General features: G+C 46.0%; 1 protein-coding gene across 1 annotated transcript in view; it reads right to left on the reverse strand.

Moving 5' to 3' along the window:
• The window catches only part of LOC147666690 (mitochondrial amidoxime-reducing component 1-like), a 220,710-nt gene that overhangs the window by 110,806 nt on the left and 91,995 nt on the right, over positions 1-17,909 (reverse strand). The window contains exon 4 of the mRNA XM_086948963.1: positions 7,737-7,877. Within this exon, the coding sequence (XP_086805089.1) occupies positions 7,737-7,877 (141 nt within the window). The remainder of the gene's footprint in view (positions 1-7,736; positions 7,878-17,909) is intronic.

Raw genomic sequence — 17,909 nt, forward strand, 5'->3', positions numbered from 1 at the left:
CCGTCTATCTCTCTCTCTCTCTTTCTCTCTCTCACACTTTGGCTCTCTCACTGACCTTTGATGTGAGCAAGACACATCTTCTCATCATGAATTTTGTCTTGCAGGCTGTGACCTACGGAGTGTCCTGTTTCTGTTCTGTGTTTGGTTTAATAAATTTTCATTTGTTGCTTCGAAAGTGAATGTGTGATGCTCATTTTTGTGTCGACACATGCATGTAACCAGATGTGATTGTGCGACATCAGGTGGAATATTTGGTACATTATTCTGTGTAGTTGATGTGGCATGTCTTCGTCCGGGGGGGGTTACGGGGGGGGGGAGAATCCTAGGATAGGTGGCGGAGGTTGTCGTGGCCCTCTTGGGTGTCCGGGCTGCATAATCAGTGGCTCCATGGCATATGTTGTTCTTCAAGTGTGGCTCTGGCCTTGGCTCCCATTTGTGGTGCAGGCTGTGGTCCGACTTTACACCAGAGCAGGTGTTAGTTTCCTGCTGCTAACACACTTTTTCGCATGTTTTGGGATCTTATCGCCGATCTAGCTGGTCATTGAGAATGTTGGGGAGTGGTGTTGTCACAGCTTTTTGCTCAGGAATGCCTACTCTGCATCTCATTAGAGATAGTTGTGGGGTTCATCTGTGGCAATGTTTTTTGCAGCTGCTATCGCAGGTAAACTGGTGCTATGGGCTGTTAGCACCAGCTTGTGAATGGGGCGATACATTTATTGCGACTTTGGCTGCGATAAAGTGCTGTTAACTCGGCAATAGCACCTTGAGAATATGCCCCATTTATTTCTGTAGGCACAGGGATATTTAATGATTTAGACACAATTACAGTATGTTGAGCCGGATTCCAGACTCTAACAATGTTCCCCAGTTCTAAAGTCAGCAGCTTCAGCCGTCACACCACATCCTACTGAGTTTATGTCAGTGTGGAACCACATGTATTCACATCTCTTTGGCTAGCATTGAACTCATTATATAGTATCTTAACATACCAATGAACATAGCTCAATAGTTGGGTACAGGAGCTTTCAGTTGGATATGGTGAGGTGTCTGTTGTATTTCACCTGGGATTTTTAAAAGCTCAGACAAAACAAACACACACACACACTCTGGTCTCTGTTTTGAAGGTCTTAATACATGGTTATTTTAAAAATACTATGTTTTAATGTCCCCTTACAGTCCGCACTTCTTTCCCTTTCCACTGGCTCTTAAGCCCCCATCATGCGCCGCTTGTCTATGCGTGATTGTTGGAAAATGTGAAGCACACTCTCCTTACCCCCTCCCTGTCTTACTGACCAAGTTACACCCCTGAACATACCTGCGGGGGAAATAATGGATTGCGATATGTGATGGAAAATATATCTTCCTTCAGTGGAATAGATGCATATTATAAAGATTGTTGCTTTGCAGCACTGTATTTGCAAGGGGTACCGTTTGCAAAGCTACCCAGCTAATTAGATCCAATGTGCAACATTTTGTAAGTTATTTGTTTGTTCATTCATTCATTCATTCATTTGTTTATTCATTCCTTCATCCATCTCACTATTTCAGACACCTTAAAGAGCATTACATGCCTCTTTGAGTACTTCTGTGCACTTGACAGGTAGGTGAACAAGTACACAAAAGGAATATGTGGGAAGATCAAAGGCAGGCAGATTGGAACTAACAGTGTCTGACATGAAAGCAAGTTGCGTTCAGATCTCAGGTTTGGACTGGGTCCAAAAACCCAGCACAACCACTGATGCCTTCACCACCATCACACCACAAGTACCACTACTACAACCATGGCATCTAAAACTATAATTAGTTCACGTCACCACATGAAATTCAGAGATTCCATTAATAATACTTCAGATGCCATCTACTCATCAGGCTAATGAATAATGCCCAAGGTGAACACTACCTATCCAGAATCTTTGATAGCAGATAGATATAATATGCAACCTGGGACTATCTATATTATGATGAGTTTCTCCATAAGCTGGTCTGCCAGTCATGCTACCTCAGGAGTTCACTGCCACCACCACACAGGAACGAGCTCCAATTTTGGTAAGGCACTTGCTAACCTTTCTGTCCCCATGAATTGTCTCCTACTATGCTTTAATGACAGTGGGTGACTTTATAGTTTGGGCAAATAAAACGGCTAATACTACAGTGTTTATGGATATTGAGTCATTGACTGGTTTGTACCTGTTACAATTAGTCATAGCTCTCACTCATATTAGTGGGCACATACTAGATTTAGTTTTCATCCCGCTGAATCTGACAATTTTGAAGTGTTCATCCCCAAGAATGGACCAATCACTATTTATTTCCTTATTTTATTACACCCTTAGCTTAGATTTCAGAAAGATTTACTTTCATTAAGAGGAAAAACATTTACAGAGGTACTAGAATCATTCTTTGTTTCAGTAAGGTGGGTTGAGCTACTCCCTTTGTGCAGGAGGCGGATACATGAAATAACTGGATTCAATTTAACAGCCAAGTCTACTTCCAGGATTTCTTTCTTTCATAAGTGCCTCTCCTGTCCTTGGTAAATGGATGAGCTGAAGACAGGCACATTTCAACATCAGAAAGTTTAATGCCAGTGGCTTCGCAACTATGATACTGTCTTGAAAACTCAATTAAGTGTTTCCCTTACAAGGTATAAAAAGCAAGTCATGACTGCCAAATTCAATTCCTTTGTTAACAAAATTCTTAAAGCTCAGAATGCTAAAAAATACTTTTATTCGAGTTTTTCAGATCACTTAAAGATCTAGGGCCAGATGTAGGAGACCAAATACCGGTCGGTAACGGCTGATTTCGGCCGTTACCAACCGGTATTTGGTGTTTGACATGTAGGGGGCTTGAGATTTACAGAATCGGTAAATTTACCGATTTTGAAAAAGAAAAATTACCTACATCTGCCTACTTCCAATTTACCTACTCTTAAATACCGAATCGGTATGATTCGGTATTTAACAGACGGTAAATCGGAATTACCCACATCGGGCCCCATATATTTAGTCTTAGATATGTTTATCTCCAGCCCCCGAGTCTTACAGAAGATGTCAAAGCAATCTAGGATGCGCGGGCTTCCAATAGGTTTATTTGAGAGTAGGAGGGTGTCATCAGCGAACATCAGCACTGGGACCTTGTCCGATGCTAGCCTAGGGGCATCATTGTCCTTAACTTTCCTAAGTTGCTCAATAAGACCATTAACAAATAGGCAAAATAGGGTAGGCGCTAAAACGCAACCCTGAGGTACCCCTTTATTAACAGGAAAGCGGGGAGTAAGTTCATAGTGTTTCCCAAATCTCACTTGCACAAAATATTCTGCATGGAGCCTCACTAGAATGGTAAGGAGATAAAATGGAATCCTCAAGTCTCTAAGTACAGTCCAGAGTTTCATTCTGAGTACAAGATCAAAAGCCAACTTCAGATCTATGAATATTGAATAGAGGTGGCCACCCTCTATTACCACAATTTTCCAGAAAAGGAGTTGGAGTCTAAATTAAGCATGGGCGAATTTTGCGAATTCGCGAATTTGCGGATTTGCAAATTCGCGATCCGCAAAATTTGCGAATTTGTGCGAATGTGCGGATTTTTGTTTTTTTGCGTGTTCACGGGGTTTTTTGCGTGTTCGCGGGGATTTTTGCGTCTTCGCGAGCCGCTTGCATAGCGAAGTTACCCATGCAGTCGTTTATGGGAGAGGGAGAGAGAGATAGATAGATAGATAGATAGATAGAAAGAGAGAGAAAGAGAGGGAAAGAGAGCGGGAGAGAGAGAACGAGAGAAAGAAAGAGAGGCCGGATCTCTGAAGGGCCAGATTCCTGAGTTACCCCTACAGAACATACAGCTTTTTATTTTTAGCAAAATGCATATGAAAATTGTGCTGTAAAGGTCTCTTTTAGTTTAACCCCTCCTGACACCTAAAAATGGGTGTATTTGCATCCTCTCCCTTCTTCCTGTTTTTTATATCTGTAAGTGCTTCCTGATGAGGTTTAATTCCTTGGACAGGTGCCTCATTGCCTACTTGTAACTATTCTCTGACCCTGCTTCAAGGGTCAGAGCAGGGTCAGAGAATAGTTGCAAGTAGGCAACGAGGCGCCAGGAAGCAATTAGCAGCAGGTGTCCAAGTTGAAGTTAATGTGTTTGTAACCCTTTTGTAAAAGGTTACAAAGAAATTAGGTTCAACTTTTGCACCTGCTGCTGTAACCCTTGCTTGGCTGAAAATTCGTCCCCGCTGATTCGCAGATTTTACCGCGATTTCGCGAGATTCGCGGATCGGGAAATCACGGAAAATCCGCAAATTCGCCTGCGAAACGGATTTTACGCCCACCCTTAGTCTAAATATCTGGTCGATGGTTGAGGTGTTTTTTCTGAAGCCGGCTTGGTAGGGGCTCAATATCTCCTCTTCTTCCATGCATACCTGGAGGCGATCAAGTAGAACCCGCACAAAACGTTTTTGGGAAACATCAATCTAACTGATCGGCCTATAGTTAGTAGGAAGAAGGGGCAAGCTTCTTTGTACATTAGGGCAATTTCTGCCCCACGCCAAGTATTGGGAGGATCCATGCCATTCAAAATGACACTAAATAGGGTCCACAGATTTGGTCCCCAGATTGTTGGTTCCTCCCGTAATAAGTTCCCTGGTAATTTATCTGAGCCTGGTGCTTTATTGCTAGGGAGCTTATTTATGCCATTTGCCACATCAGATAAAGTAATCTCCCCCGCCGCCCACTGACAAGACTCTGTGGTTACTTTTCGAGGTACAGCAGCTTCAGTTACATTTTCATAACTCGTGGAAAGAGTAAGAAAATGTTTCTCCCACACTTCAGAAGCAATATTTGGCTCAATTGCTGGTTCCCCTTTAATGTCACCGGAGCTCACAGTGGCCCAAAAGGACTTCATGTCTTTGTTCAATAGTGCAAGTTTAAGATTGTCCTATCTCCCCACTTCCCAATTTTTCCTCTCCTGCTGTATGGTCTCTTTGTACTGTGCCCAGGTTAGTTTAATACATGGCTTATCCTTTGCCTTCACAGTGTCCAATAGGGCCTGCTTGGCTGTATGGCATTTGGAATTGTACCAGGTACATTTAAACTGAGTATTTGGCCTCCTGCCTGCTATTGGGAAAAATATATCTGCCCGTTTTGATGATAACTCTTGATATATTATGGCAACTTTCCCATTATCCAGTGTCGAACCCTCGCGGATATTACCTCACACATTTTTACCATAGATGGAATTATTAGTTGGGAAACTGTTGCCAACTTGTGGGGTGACTGTTGGATTTGCTCCCACCTAACCTTCCTTTACTTTACTTTACTTTTATTTCATTTGTATAGCGCATAAATCACCCGAAGGTCTCAGAGCGCTTGCAGAGGAAAGTCCTATCAGAAACCCAGACAAGGCATAGGCAGATCTAAAAGAGCCATGTTTTTAGCTGTCTGCGGAATCTCAGATAGTCAGGTTCCGTCCTAATCTGGAGGGGCAGGGAGTTCCATGCTTCAGGAGCTGTTTTACTGAAGGCTCTGTCACCGTTTCTGGCGGTACAAACTCTGGGGACACTTAGGAGGAACTTGGTGGATGATCTAAGTGTTCTCACCTGGTGGTAGACCTTTAGTTTTTGTTCTAGGTAAGCTGGGCCATGCCCATTAATGGATTTGTGGACCAGGCAGCATCATTTGAATTTAATACGTTTTTGTATTGGGAGCCAGTGCAAGGTTTTTAAGCAGGGTAATGAGGGGGTGCGGGAAGGAAGGTCAAGCACCAATCAGGCAGCGGTGTTTTGTAGGACCTGTAGGCGGGCCAGCAAGGTCGTATTCGTTGAAGCCAGGAGTGCGTTCCCGTAATCAATTCTACTAACAATAAGTCCCTGTACTAGAGGCATACGAGCTGAGAGGGGAAGCCATTTAAAGATGTTTCTCAGGCTACGCATGAGGCCGTAGCTGGTGCCTACTACTTTGTTGATATGTTCAGACATGGATAGTTTATTGTCGATTTTTACCCCTAGATTTCTCACTGAGGATTTGGGCGTGGGGCACGGGCCAAGGGGGCTGGCCACCAATCATCAGACCAGAATTTATCTGCCTTTCCAAACAGCAGAACCTCCGTCTTTCCTGCATTCATCATTAAAAAGTTTCTGGTCATCCAATCATGAATGTCTACCATGCAGTTTTTAAAACTCAGTTTGGTTACGTCCGGATTCTGATTGATAGTGATCAGTATTTGCGTATCATCCGCGTAGGACACGGTTCCAAAGCCGTGTGCTCGAATGACCTTAGCAAGAGGGGATACATACAGGTTAAAGAGCGTAGGGCTCAATATGGACTCCTGTGAGACCCCCTTATCGTTGTCATGGTGGTTGGAGGAGTGGGCACCAACTTGGACCTTGGACCGTCTGTTTGTCAAATAGCTTTTTATCCAGCAAAGTGCGGAGCCTTCGACACCAACCTCAGCCAGACATTCTAAAAGAATGTGGTGCGAGAGTGTGTCGAAGGCCGCAGACAGGTCGAGCAAGACCAGTATGGCTGACTGGTTGGAGTCTAGTGTCAATCTTATGTTATCCACAACTTCAAGGAGGGCAGTCTCGGTGCTGTGGAACACCCTAAAACCTGATTGTGAAGGGTCCAAGAGCTTGTTTGTCTCCAGATGTGATTGAGATGTGATTGATTCCTTAACGAAGCTGCTGTTGCGTCCCCCGCTGCGGGATGTCAAAGGGGCTTAAATGCACCTCCGGGCACTATCCGGTGACGTGGGTTGTTTGGAGCAAAGGAGTCTGGGTGATGGAGTCCAACGGACCAGCTGCTGCTGGCTCACTACCTGGTTCTCTGTCCCCGCTGAAAAGCTGCTGTTGTGGAAGTGCAGTGCCAGGACGGGAGCAGAGGAGCAGCAAGGTGCTGGAGCAGGAGATCGGGGCGGCCTGCAGGAAAGGTACGTTTATATTTTTATTATTTTATTTTATTGTCGCCCCCCCACATCAGATTGGCAGCAGCTGTCACTGAGTCAGCGAGTTGTTTCTGGAGTGTTGTCTTTCATAGACTGTGTGTTGTTATCAACAGCAAGTTTACAATTCTACTAGGTGTTATTGGAATAGGCAAAATGGCAGTGGTTATGAATTCATGGACTTCTGAGATGACATGTTAGTTGTAGCTATGTGGCCTGCATAATCGAATGAAGAATGATGGCAAGAAAGATGAATAGGGCTAGACAGGTCAGGAGGAATTTGAAGCAGATGGCTAATGCTGATTTATGTGTTTTGAGTTAGTGGCATTGATATTCAGGGTGCCAATAGTTTTATGGGTTGGTGGTTGGTCAGTGAGTATTTAGCAACCAGTATCAGTTAATCAAATAATGTTGATGTGATGTTGTTGATTCATTTCTCTATAATTGGTAGAATATATAGGTAACAAAAATAGCAGCATACAGCAAACAGCCAAAAACTCAAAGGACACAAAAATAATAGAAAATTGATCGATTTTAGCATTCTGTGATTCACAGAGAGAAAGACAAGGAGAGAAAAACAAGCCGGAGAGAAAAACAAGCCAATACAAACTGTTGAGAGTAAAGTTTTCATGCCGCAACAATAGCATTTTGCTATTTTGTTATTCTCTTTGGAGTCTACTTTCTACTTCACTCACATGGTCAGCTGAGTGATAAACGATCCATAGATCTCCACAGGTAAGAAATGTTTAGGAGAAATACTGAAGTTAATGAACGAATCAAGTCTACTATGCTCTATTGTTACACTTACACACCTCCTCGAAAGCGGTACAGCCAGAGACTACAACACATGGTCTGAAATTTTGAATTTTCACTTTCTTGTCCAGCCTTGTGTTCAGATCATCCAGAGAAGCTTCAGAAAGTATCAGGAGAGGTGCGTGGTCAGCATAAGCGGTCTAAGGAGAAGAGTTCAAACAAATTGCAGCAGAAAACATAAGAAATGGTTTTATATTTCATGAATAAAATATATGATTCAAACTACATTCATATTTAAAATCTATCCATGAATGAGCACTATGGAGTTAATCAGAGTTTGACAGACAGGGTTTTCCACCACAAATGTTTCTGAATACCCACTCTATTTACAATGGGCAAATCGTCATGTTTTCACCAGGGGTTGCCCCATTGCCTCTGCTGGCGGAAGCCTTAGACCAACAGCCCGGTGAAGTTTGGGCCTTCAGTCTAAGTACCCCAGATCATGCACCCTATTTGGACCAGAAATTCTTACATACATTTTTCCTGCTCAGCACATCCAGAAATGGTGTGGTGGTCCCATATGGGAAAAATAACATTGATCCTCATACCCTGGGAGAAAACTCTGAGGATGTTAGGGCCATTTATTTTTTGTTTTATTAACAACTTTAAGAGTGTTGGGTTTGTTTTTGAAGAACCTAAGTTTGCTGAGAGATCACATGAAACATGGAAGCCACTCAGTAAATTGACAGTGCCTTCAAACGATGCACCTTCATAGCGGCTCATTGTCTTAAGTGCCTTGGTAGAACTAAGATGATTCAGAAAAGGGGGTGGTGATGAACAGAGTGTCTGAATTAAGCAGACCACTCTTACCCAGTCCAAAGATCAGGGCTTGATCCATCACCGTTTTTTAGCTCACTGCACCATCCCAGCTCAGAACTTGGCTATATGCAAATTAGTCTGACCCTGGCCCAGTGCATCATGGGAACAGGGCAGACCAAACTACCAAGCCAATTCTTATACTGGGAAGGAAACAAGCTACCGGGGACCGGTTTCTGGCATTTCAGCCGTCTTCGGCCCGGCTTGCTTGAATCCTGATGGTGCAATGAGCTAGGGACTCACATCTGAGTATACCCTTCCACGCTTATGGTGGACAAAAATGATTCAGAAAAGGGGGTGGTGATGAACAGAGTGTCTGAATTAAGCAGACCACTCTTACCCAGTCCAAAGATCAGGGCTTGATCCATCACCGTTTTTTAGCTCACTGCACCATCCCAGCTCAGAACTTGGCTATATGCAAATTAGTCTGACCCTGGCCCAGTGCATCATGGGAACAGGGCAGACCAAACTACCAAGCCAATTCTTATACTGGGAAGGAAACAAGCTACCGGGGACCGGTTTCTGGCATTTCAGCCGTCTTCGGCCCGGCTTGCTTGAATCCTGATGGTGCAATGAGCTAGGGACTCACATCTGAGTATACCCTTCCACGCTTATGGTGGACAAAAATGATTCAGAAAAGGGGGTGGTGATGAACAGAGTGTCTGAATTAAGCAGACCACTCTTACCCAGTCCAAAGATCAGGGCTTGATCCATCACCGTTTTTTAGCTCACTGCACCATCCCAGCTCAGAACTTGGCTATATGCAAATTAGTCTGACCCTGGCCCAGTGCATCATGGGAACAGGGCAGACCAAACTACCAAGCCAATTCTTATACTGGGAAGGAAACAAGCTACCGGGGACCGGTTTCTGGCATTTCAGCCGTCTTCGGCCCGGCTTGCTTGAATCCTGATGGTGCAATGAGCTACGGACTCACATCTGAGTATACCCTTCCACGCTTATGGTGGACAAAAATGATTCAGAAAAGGGGGTGGTGATGAACAGAGTGTCTGAATTAAGCAGACCACTCTTACCCAGTCCAAAGATCAGGGCTTGATCCATCACCGTTTTTTAGCTCACTGCACCATCCCAGCTCAGAACTTGGCTATATGCAAATTAGTCTGACCCTGGCCCAGTGCATCATGGGAACAGGGCAGACCAAACTACCAAGCCAATTCTTATACTGGGAAGGAAACAAGCTACCGGGGACCGGTTTCTGGCATTTCAGCCGTCTTCGGCCCGGCTTGCTTGAATCCTGATGGTGCAATGAGCTAGGGACTCACATCTGAGTATACCCTTCCACGCTTATGGTGGACAAAAATGATTCAGAAAAGGGGGTGGTGATGAACAGAGTGTCTGAATTAAGCAGACCACTCTTACCCAGTCCAAAGATCAGGGCTTGATACATCACCGTTTTTTAGCTCACTGCACCATCCCAGCTCAGAACTTGGCTATATGCAAATTAGTCTGACCCTGACCCAGTGCATCATGGGAACAGGGCAGACCAAACTACCAAGCCAATTCTTATACTGGGAAGGAAACAAGCTACCGGGGACCGGTTTCTGGCATTTCAGCCGTCTTCGGCCCGGCTTGCTTGAATCCTGATGGTGCAATGAGCTACGGACTCACATCTGAGTATACCCTTCCACGCTTATGGTGGACAAAAATGATTCAGAAAAGGGGGTGGTGATGAACAGAGTGTCTGAATTAAGCAGACCACTCTTACCCAGTCCAAAGATCAGGGCTTGATCCATCACCGTTTTTTAGCTCACTGCACCATCCCAGCTCAGAACTTGGCTATATGCAAATTAGTCTGACCCTGGCCCAGTGCATCATGGGAACAGGGCAGACCAAACTACCAAGCCAATTCTTATACTGGGAAGGAAACAAGCTACCGGGGACCGGTTTCTGGCATTTCAGCCGTCTTCGGCCCGGCTTGCTTGAATCCTGATGGTGCAATGAGCTAGGGACTCACATCTGAGTATACCCTTCCACGCTTATGGTGGACAAAAATGATTCAGAAAAGGGGGTGGTGATGAACAGAGTGTCTGAATTAAGCAGACCACTCTTACCCAGTCCAAAGATCAGGGCTTGATCCATCACCGTTTTTTAGCTCACTGCACCATCCCAGCTCAGAACTTGGCTATATGCAAATTAGTATGACCCTGGCCCAGTGCATCATGGGACCAGGGCAGACCAAACTACCAAGCCAATTCTTATACTGGGAAGGAAACAAGCTACCGGGGACCGGTTTCTGGCATTTCAGCCGTCTTCGGCCCGGCTTGCTTGAATCCTGATGGTGCAATGAGCTAGGGACTCACATCTGAGTATACCCTTCCACGCTTATGGTGGACAAAAATGATTCAGAAAAGGGGGTGGTGATGAACAGAGTGTCTGAATTAAGCAGACCACTCTTACCCAGTCCAAAGATCAGGGCATGATCCATCACCGTTTTTTAGCTCACTGCACCATCCCAGCTCAGAACTTGGCTATATGCAAATCAGTCTGTCCCTGGCCCAGTGCATCATGGGAACAGGGCAGACCAAACTACCAAGCCAATTCTTATACTGGGAAGGAAACAAGCTACCAGGGACCGGTTTCTGGCATTTCAGCCGTCTTCGGCCCGGCTTGCTTGAATCCTGATGGTGCAATGAGCTAGGGACTCACATCTGAGTATACCCTTCCACGCTTATGGTGGATAAAAAATGATTCAAAAAAGGGGGTGGTGATGAACAGAGTGTCTGAATTAAGCAGACCACTCTTACCCAGTCCAAAGATCAGGGCTTGATCCATCACCGTTTTTTAGCTCACTGCACCATCCCAGCTCAGAACTTGGCTATATGCAAATTAGTCTGACCCTGGCCCAGTGCATCATGGGAACAGGGCAGACCAAACTACCAAGCCAATTCTTATACTGGGAAGGAATCAAGCTACCGGGGACCGGTTTCTGGCATTTCAGCCGTCTTTGGCCCGGCTTGCTTGAATCCTGATGGTGCAATGAGCTAGGGACTCACATCTGAGTATACCCTTCCACGCTTATGGTGGACAAAAATGATTCAGAAAAGGGGGTGGTGATGAACAGAGTGTCTGAATTAAGCAGACCACTCTTACCCAGTCCAAAGATCAGGGCTTGATCCATCACCGTTTTTTAGCTCACTGCACCATCCCAGCTCAGAACTTGGCTATATGCAAATTAGTCTGACCCTGGCCCAGTGCATCATGGGAACAGGGCAGACCAAACTACCAAGCCAATTCTTATACTGGGAAGGAAACAAGCTACCGGGGACCGGTTTCTGGCATTTCAGCCGTCTTCGGCCCGGCTTGCTTGAATCCTGATGGTGCAATGAGCTAGGGACTCACATCTGAGTATACCCTTCCACGCTTATGGTGGACAAAAATGATTCAGAAAAGGGGGTGGTGATGAACAGAGTGTCTGAATTAAGCAGACCACTCTTACCCAGTCCAAAGATCAGGGCTTGATCCATCACCGTTTTTTAGCTCACTGCACCATCCCAGCTCAGAACCTGGCTATATGCAAATTAGTCTGACCCTGGCCCAGTGCATCATGGGAACAGGGCAGACCAAACTACCAAGCCAATTCTTATACTGGGAAGGAAACAAGCTACCGGGGACCGGTTTCTGGCATTTCAGCCCTTTCTCACTGCACCATCAGGATTCAAGCAAGCCGGGCCGAAGAAGGCTGAAATGCCAGAAACCGGTCCCCGGTAGCTTGTCTCCTTTCTGGTGAAGAATTGGCTTGGTAGTTTAGTCTGCCCTGTTCCCATGATGCACTGGGTCAGGGACAGACTGATTTGCATATAGCCAGGTTCTGAGCTGGGATGGTGCAGTGAGATAAATAACGGTGATGGATCAAGCCCTGATCTTTGGACTGGATAAGAGTGGTCTGCTTAATTCAGACACTCTGTTCATCACCACCCCCTTTTTCTGAATCGTTTTTGGCCACTATAGGTGTGGCAGGGTATACTCAGACATGAGTCCCTTTCTCACTGCACCATCAGGATTCAAGCAAGCCGGGCCGAAGAAGGCTGAAATGCCAGAAACCGGTCCCGGGTAGCTTGTCTCCTTTCTGGTGAAGAATTGGCTTGGTAGTTTAGTCTGCCCTGTTCCCAGGATGCACTGGGCCAGGGACAGACTGATTTGCATATAGCCAGGTTCTGAGCTGGGATGGTGCAGTGAGATAAATAACGGTGATGGATCAAGCCCTGATCGTTGGACTGGATAAGAGTGGTCTGCTTAATTCAGACACTCTGTTCATCACCACCCCCTTTTTCTGAATCGTTTTTGGCCACTATAGGTGTGGCAGGGTATACTCAGACATGAGTCCCTTTCTCACTGCACCATCAGGATTCAAGCAAGCCGGGCCGAAGAAGGCTGAAATGCCAGAAACCGGTCCCCGGTAGCTTATCTCCTTTCTGGTGAAGAATTGGCTTGGTAGTTTAGTCTGCCCTGTTCCCATGATGCACTGGGCCAGGGACAGACTGATTTGCATATAGCCAGGTTCTGAGCTGGGATGGTGCAGTGAGATAAATAACGGTGATGGATCAAGCCCTGATCTTTGGACTGGATAAGAGTGGTCTGCTTAATTCAGACACTCTGTTCATCACCACCCCCTTTTTCTGAATCGTTTTTGGCCACTATAGGTGTGGCAGGGTATACTCAGACATGAGTCCCTTTCTCACTGCACCATCAGGATTCAAGCAAGCCGGGCCGAAGAAGGCTGAAATGCCAGAAACCGGTCCCCGGTAGCTTGTCTCTTTTCTGGTGAAGAATTGGCTTGGTAGTTTAGTCTGCCCTGTTCCCATGATGCACTGGGCCAGGGACAGACTGATTTGCATATAGCCAGGTTCTGAGCTGGGATGGTGCAGTGAGATAAATAACGGTGATGGATCAAGCCCTGATCTTTGGACTGGATAAGAGTGGTCTGCTTAATTCAGACACTCTGTTCATCACCACCCCCTTTTTCTGAATCGTTTTTGGCCACTATAGGTGTGGCAGGGTATACTCAGACATGAGTCCCTTTCTCACTGCACCATCAGGATTCAAGCAAGCCGGGCCGAAGAAGGCTGAAATGCCAGAAACCGGTCCCCGGTAGCTTGTCTCCTTTCTGGTGAAGAATTGGCTTGGTAGTTTAGTCTGCCCTGTTCCCATGATGCACTGGGCCAGGGACAGACTGATTTGCATATAGCCAGGTTCTGAGCTGGGATGGTGCAGTGAGATAAATAACGGTGATGGATCAAGCCCTGATCCTTTGACTAGATAGGAGTGGTCTGCTTAATTCAGACACTCTGTTCATCACCACCCCCTTTTTCTGAATCGTTTTTGGCCACTATAGGTGTGGCAGGGTATACTCAGACATGAGTCCCTTTCTCACTGCACCATCAGGATTCAAGCAAGCCGGGCCGAAGAAGGCTGAAATGCCAGAAACCGGTCCCCGGTAGCTTATCTCCTTTCTGGTGAAGAATTGGCTTGGTAGTTTAGTCTGCCCTGTTCCCATGATGCACTGGGCCAGGGACAGACTGATTTGCATATAGCCAGGTTCTGAGCTGGGATGTTGCAGTGAGATAAATAACGGTGATGGATCAAGCCCTGATCCTTTGACTGGATAAGAGTGGTCTGCTTAATTCAGACACTCTGTTCATCACCACCCCCTTTTTCTGAATCGTTTTTGGCCACTATAGGTGTGGCAGGGTATACTCAGACATGAGTCCCTTTCTCACTGCACCATCAGGATTCAAGCAAGCCGGCCCGAAGAAGGCTGAAATGCCAGAAACCGGTCCCCGGTAGCTTATCTCCTTTCTGGTGACGAATTGGCTTGGTAGTTTAGTCTGCCCTGTTCCCATGATGCACTGGGCCAGGGACAGACTGATTTGCATATAGCCAGGTTCTGAGCTGGGATGGTGCAGTGAGATAAATAACGGTGATGGATCAAGCCCTGATATTTGGACTGGGTAAGAGTGGTCTGCTTAATTCAGACACTCTGTTCATCACCACCCCCTTTTTCTGAATCGTTTTTGGCCACTATAGGTGTGGCAGGGTATACTCAGACATGAGTCCCTTTCTCACTGCACCATCAGGATTCAAGCAAGCCGGGCCAAAGAAGGCTGAAATGCCAGAAACCGGTCCCCGGTAGCTTATCTCCTTTCTGGTGAAGAATTGGCTTGGTAGTTTAGTCTGCCCTGTTCCCATGATGCACTGGGCCAGGGACAGACTGATTTGCACATAGCCAGGTTCTGAGCTGGGATGGTGCAGTGAGATAAATAACGGTGATGGATCAAGCCCTGATCTTTGGACTGGATAAGAGTGGTCTGCTTAATTCAGACACTCTGTTCATCACCACCCCCTTTTTCTGAATCGTTTTTGGCCACTATAGGTGTGGCAGGGTATACTCAGACATGAGTCCCTTTCTCACTGCACCATCAGGATTCAAGCAAGCCGGGCCGAAGAAGGCTGAAATGCCAGAAACCGGTCCCCGGTAGCTTGTCTCTTTTCTGGTGAAGAATTGGCTTGGTAGTTTAGTCTGCCCTGTTCCCATGATGCACTGGGCCAGGGACAGACTGATTTGCATATAGCCAGGTTCTGAGCTGGGATGGTGCAGTGAGATAAATAACGGTGATGGATCAAGCCCTGATCTTTGGACTGGATAAGAGTGGTCTGCTTAATTCAGACACTCTGTTCATCACCACCCCCTTTTTCTGAATCGTTTTTGGCCACTATAGGTGTGGCAGGGTATACTCAGACATGAGTCCCTTTCTCACTGCACCATCAGGATTCAAGCAAGCCGGGCCGAAGAAGGCTGAAAAGCCAGAAACCGGTCCCCGGTAGCTTGTCTCCTTTCTGGTGAAGAATTGGCTTGGTAGTTTAGTCTGCCCTGTTCCCATGATGCACTGGGCCAGGGACAGACTGATTTGCATATAGCCAGGTTCTGAGCTGGGATGGTGCAGTGAGATAAATAACGGTGATGGATCAAGCCCTGATCCTTTGACTGGATAAGAGTGGTCTGCTTAATTCAGACACTCTGTTCATCACCACCCCCTTTTTCTGAATCGTTTTTGGCCACTATAGGTGTGGCAGGGTATACTCAGACATGAGTCCCTTTCTCACTGCACCATCAGGATTCAAGCAAGCCGGGCCGAAGAAGGCTGAAATGCCAGAAACCGGTCCGCGGTAGCTTGTCTCCTTTCTGGTGAAGAATTGGCTTGGTAGTTTAGTCTGCCCTGTTCCCATGATGCACTGGGCCAGGGACAGACTGATTTGCATATAGCCAGGTTCTGAGCTGGGATGGTGCAGTGAGATAAATAACGGTGATGGATCAAGCCCTGATCTTTGGACTGGATAAGAGTGGTCTGCTTAATTCAGACACTCTGTTCATCACCACCCCCTTTTTCTGAATCGTTTTTGGCCACTATAGGTGTGGCAGGGTATACTCAGACATGAGTCCCTTTCTCACTGCACCTTCAGGATTCAAGCAAGCCGGGCCGAAGAAGGCTGAAATGCCAGAAACCGGTCCCCGGTAGCTTGTCTCCTTTCTGGTGAAGAATTGGCTTGGTAGTTTAGTCTGCCCTGTTCCCATGATGCACTGGGCCAGGGACAGACTGATTTGCATATAGCCAGGTTCTGAGCTGGGATGGTGCAGTGAGATAAATAACGGTGATGGATCAAGCCCTGATCTTTGGACTGGATAAGAGTGGTCTGCTTAATTCAGACACTCTGTTCATCACCACCCCCTTTTTCTGAATCGTTTTTGGCCACTATAGGTGTGGCAGGGTATACTCAGACATGAGTCCCTTTCTCACTGCACCATCAGGATTCAAGCAAGCCGGGCCGAAGAAGGCTGAAATGCCAGAAACCGGTACCCGGTAGCTTGTCTCCTTTCTGGTGAAGAATTGGCTTGGTAGTTTAGTCTGCCCTGTTCCCATGATGCACTGGGCTAGGGACAGACTGATTTGCATATAGCCAGGTTCTGAGCTGGGATGGTGCAGTGAGATAAATAACGGTGATGGATCAAGCCCTGATCTTTGGACTGGATAAGAGTGGTCTGCTTAATTCAGACACTCTGTTCATCACCACCCCCTTTTTCTGAATCGTTTTTGGCCACTATAGGTGTGGCAGGGTATACTCAGACATGAGTCCCTTTCTCACTGCACCATCAGGATTCAAGCAAGCCGGGCCGAAGAAGGCTGAAATGCCAGAAACCGGTCCCCGGTAGCTTGTCTCCTTTCTGGTGAAGAATTGGCTTGGTAGTTTAGTCTGCCCTGTTCCCATGATGCACTGGGCCAGGGACAGACTGATTTGCATATAGCCAGGTTCTGAGCTGGGATGGTGCAGTGAGATAAATAACGGTGATGGATCAAGCCCTGATCTTTGGACTGGATTAGAGTGGTCTGCTTAATTCAGACACTCTGTTCATCACCACCCCCTTTTTCTGAATCGTTTTTGGCCACTATAGGTGTGGCAGGGTATACTCAGACATGAGTCCCTTTCTCACTGCACCATCAGGATTCAAGCAAGCCGGGCCTAAGAAGGCTGAAATGCCAGAAACCGGTCCCCGGTAGCTTGTCTCCTTTCTGGTGAAGAATTGGCTTGGTAGTTTAGTCTGCCCTGTTCCCATGATGCATTGGGCCAGGGACAGACTGATTTGCATATAGCCAGGTTCTGAGCTGGGATGGTGCAGTGAGATAAATAACGGTGATGGATCAAGCCCTGATCTTTGGACTGGATAAGAGTGGTCTGCTTAATTCAGACACTCTGTTCATCACCACCCCCTTTTTCTGAATCGTTTTTGGTAGAACTAAGTACAGCCTGCCAAACTCTAAATACATTCCCAAGTTCTATATAAATCAGAAAATGTTACGGCTTGATTCCAAAGTAAAAAGCTTAAATGAAAGGTTGTTTGGTGTAGTTCTAAGAATTACGCTTGCATATCTGCTTCATAAGATATAAAGGCAGAGGCATAGAAAGTTGCAGGTTTGGTAACTTTCCTGGTATCTTTTCCCTAACTCAACTTGTACAGGCTAAAGCCACTGCAGTTTGGAGATGTTGCATGCATAAACATATAGAAATAATGAGCTTCAACATCAACAAATATCTTTCTTTTTATTTTCTTTAATTCATGGAAAATAAGAAAACAATGTTCATTGATAATCTTCCTTTTACACCGCATGCGAAATGGGATATATTCTTTCTGCACAACTTCCTTCCTTCTGGAGTAAGATGAGAATTGCAAGTAAGTGTGCAAAATAGATCACAAAGGGTGTTACATTTTATAACCTCCTTTACTTTGCATTTTTCATAACTATTAATCATCTGCTTACCTAGGAACGGATTACTACGCATTCAA

This window comes from Lissotriton vulgaris, unplaced genomic scaffold, assembly GCF_964263255.1.
Source record: "Lissotriton vulgaris unplaced genomic scaffold, aLisVul1.2 SCAFFOLD_2511, whole genome shotgun sequence".
In the NCBI taxonomy this organism is placed as follows: Eukaryota; Metazoa; Chordata; class Amphibia; order Caudata; family Salamandridae; genus Lissotriton; species Lissotriton vulgaris.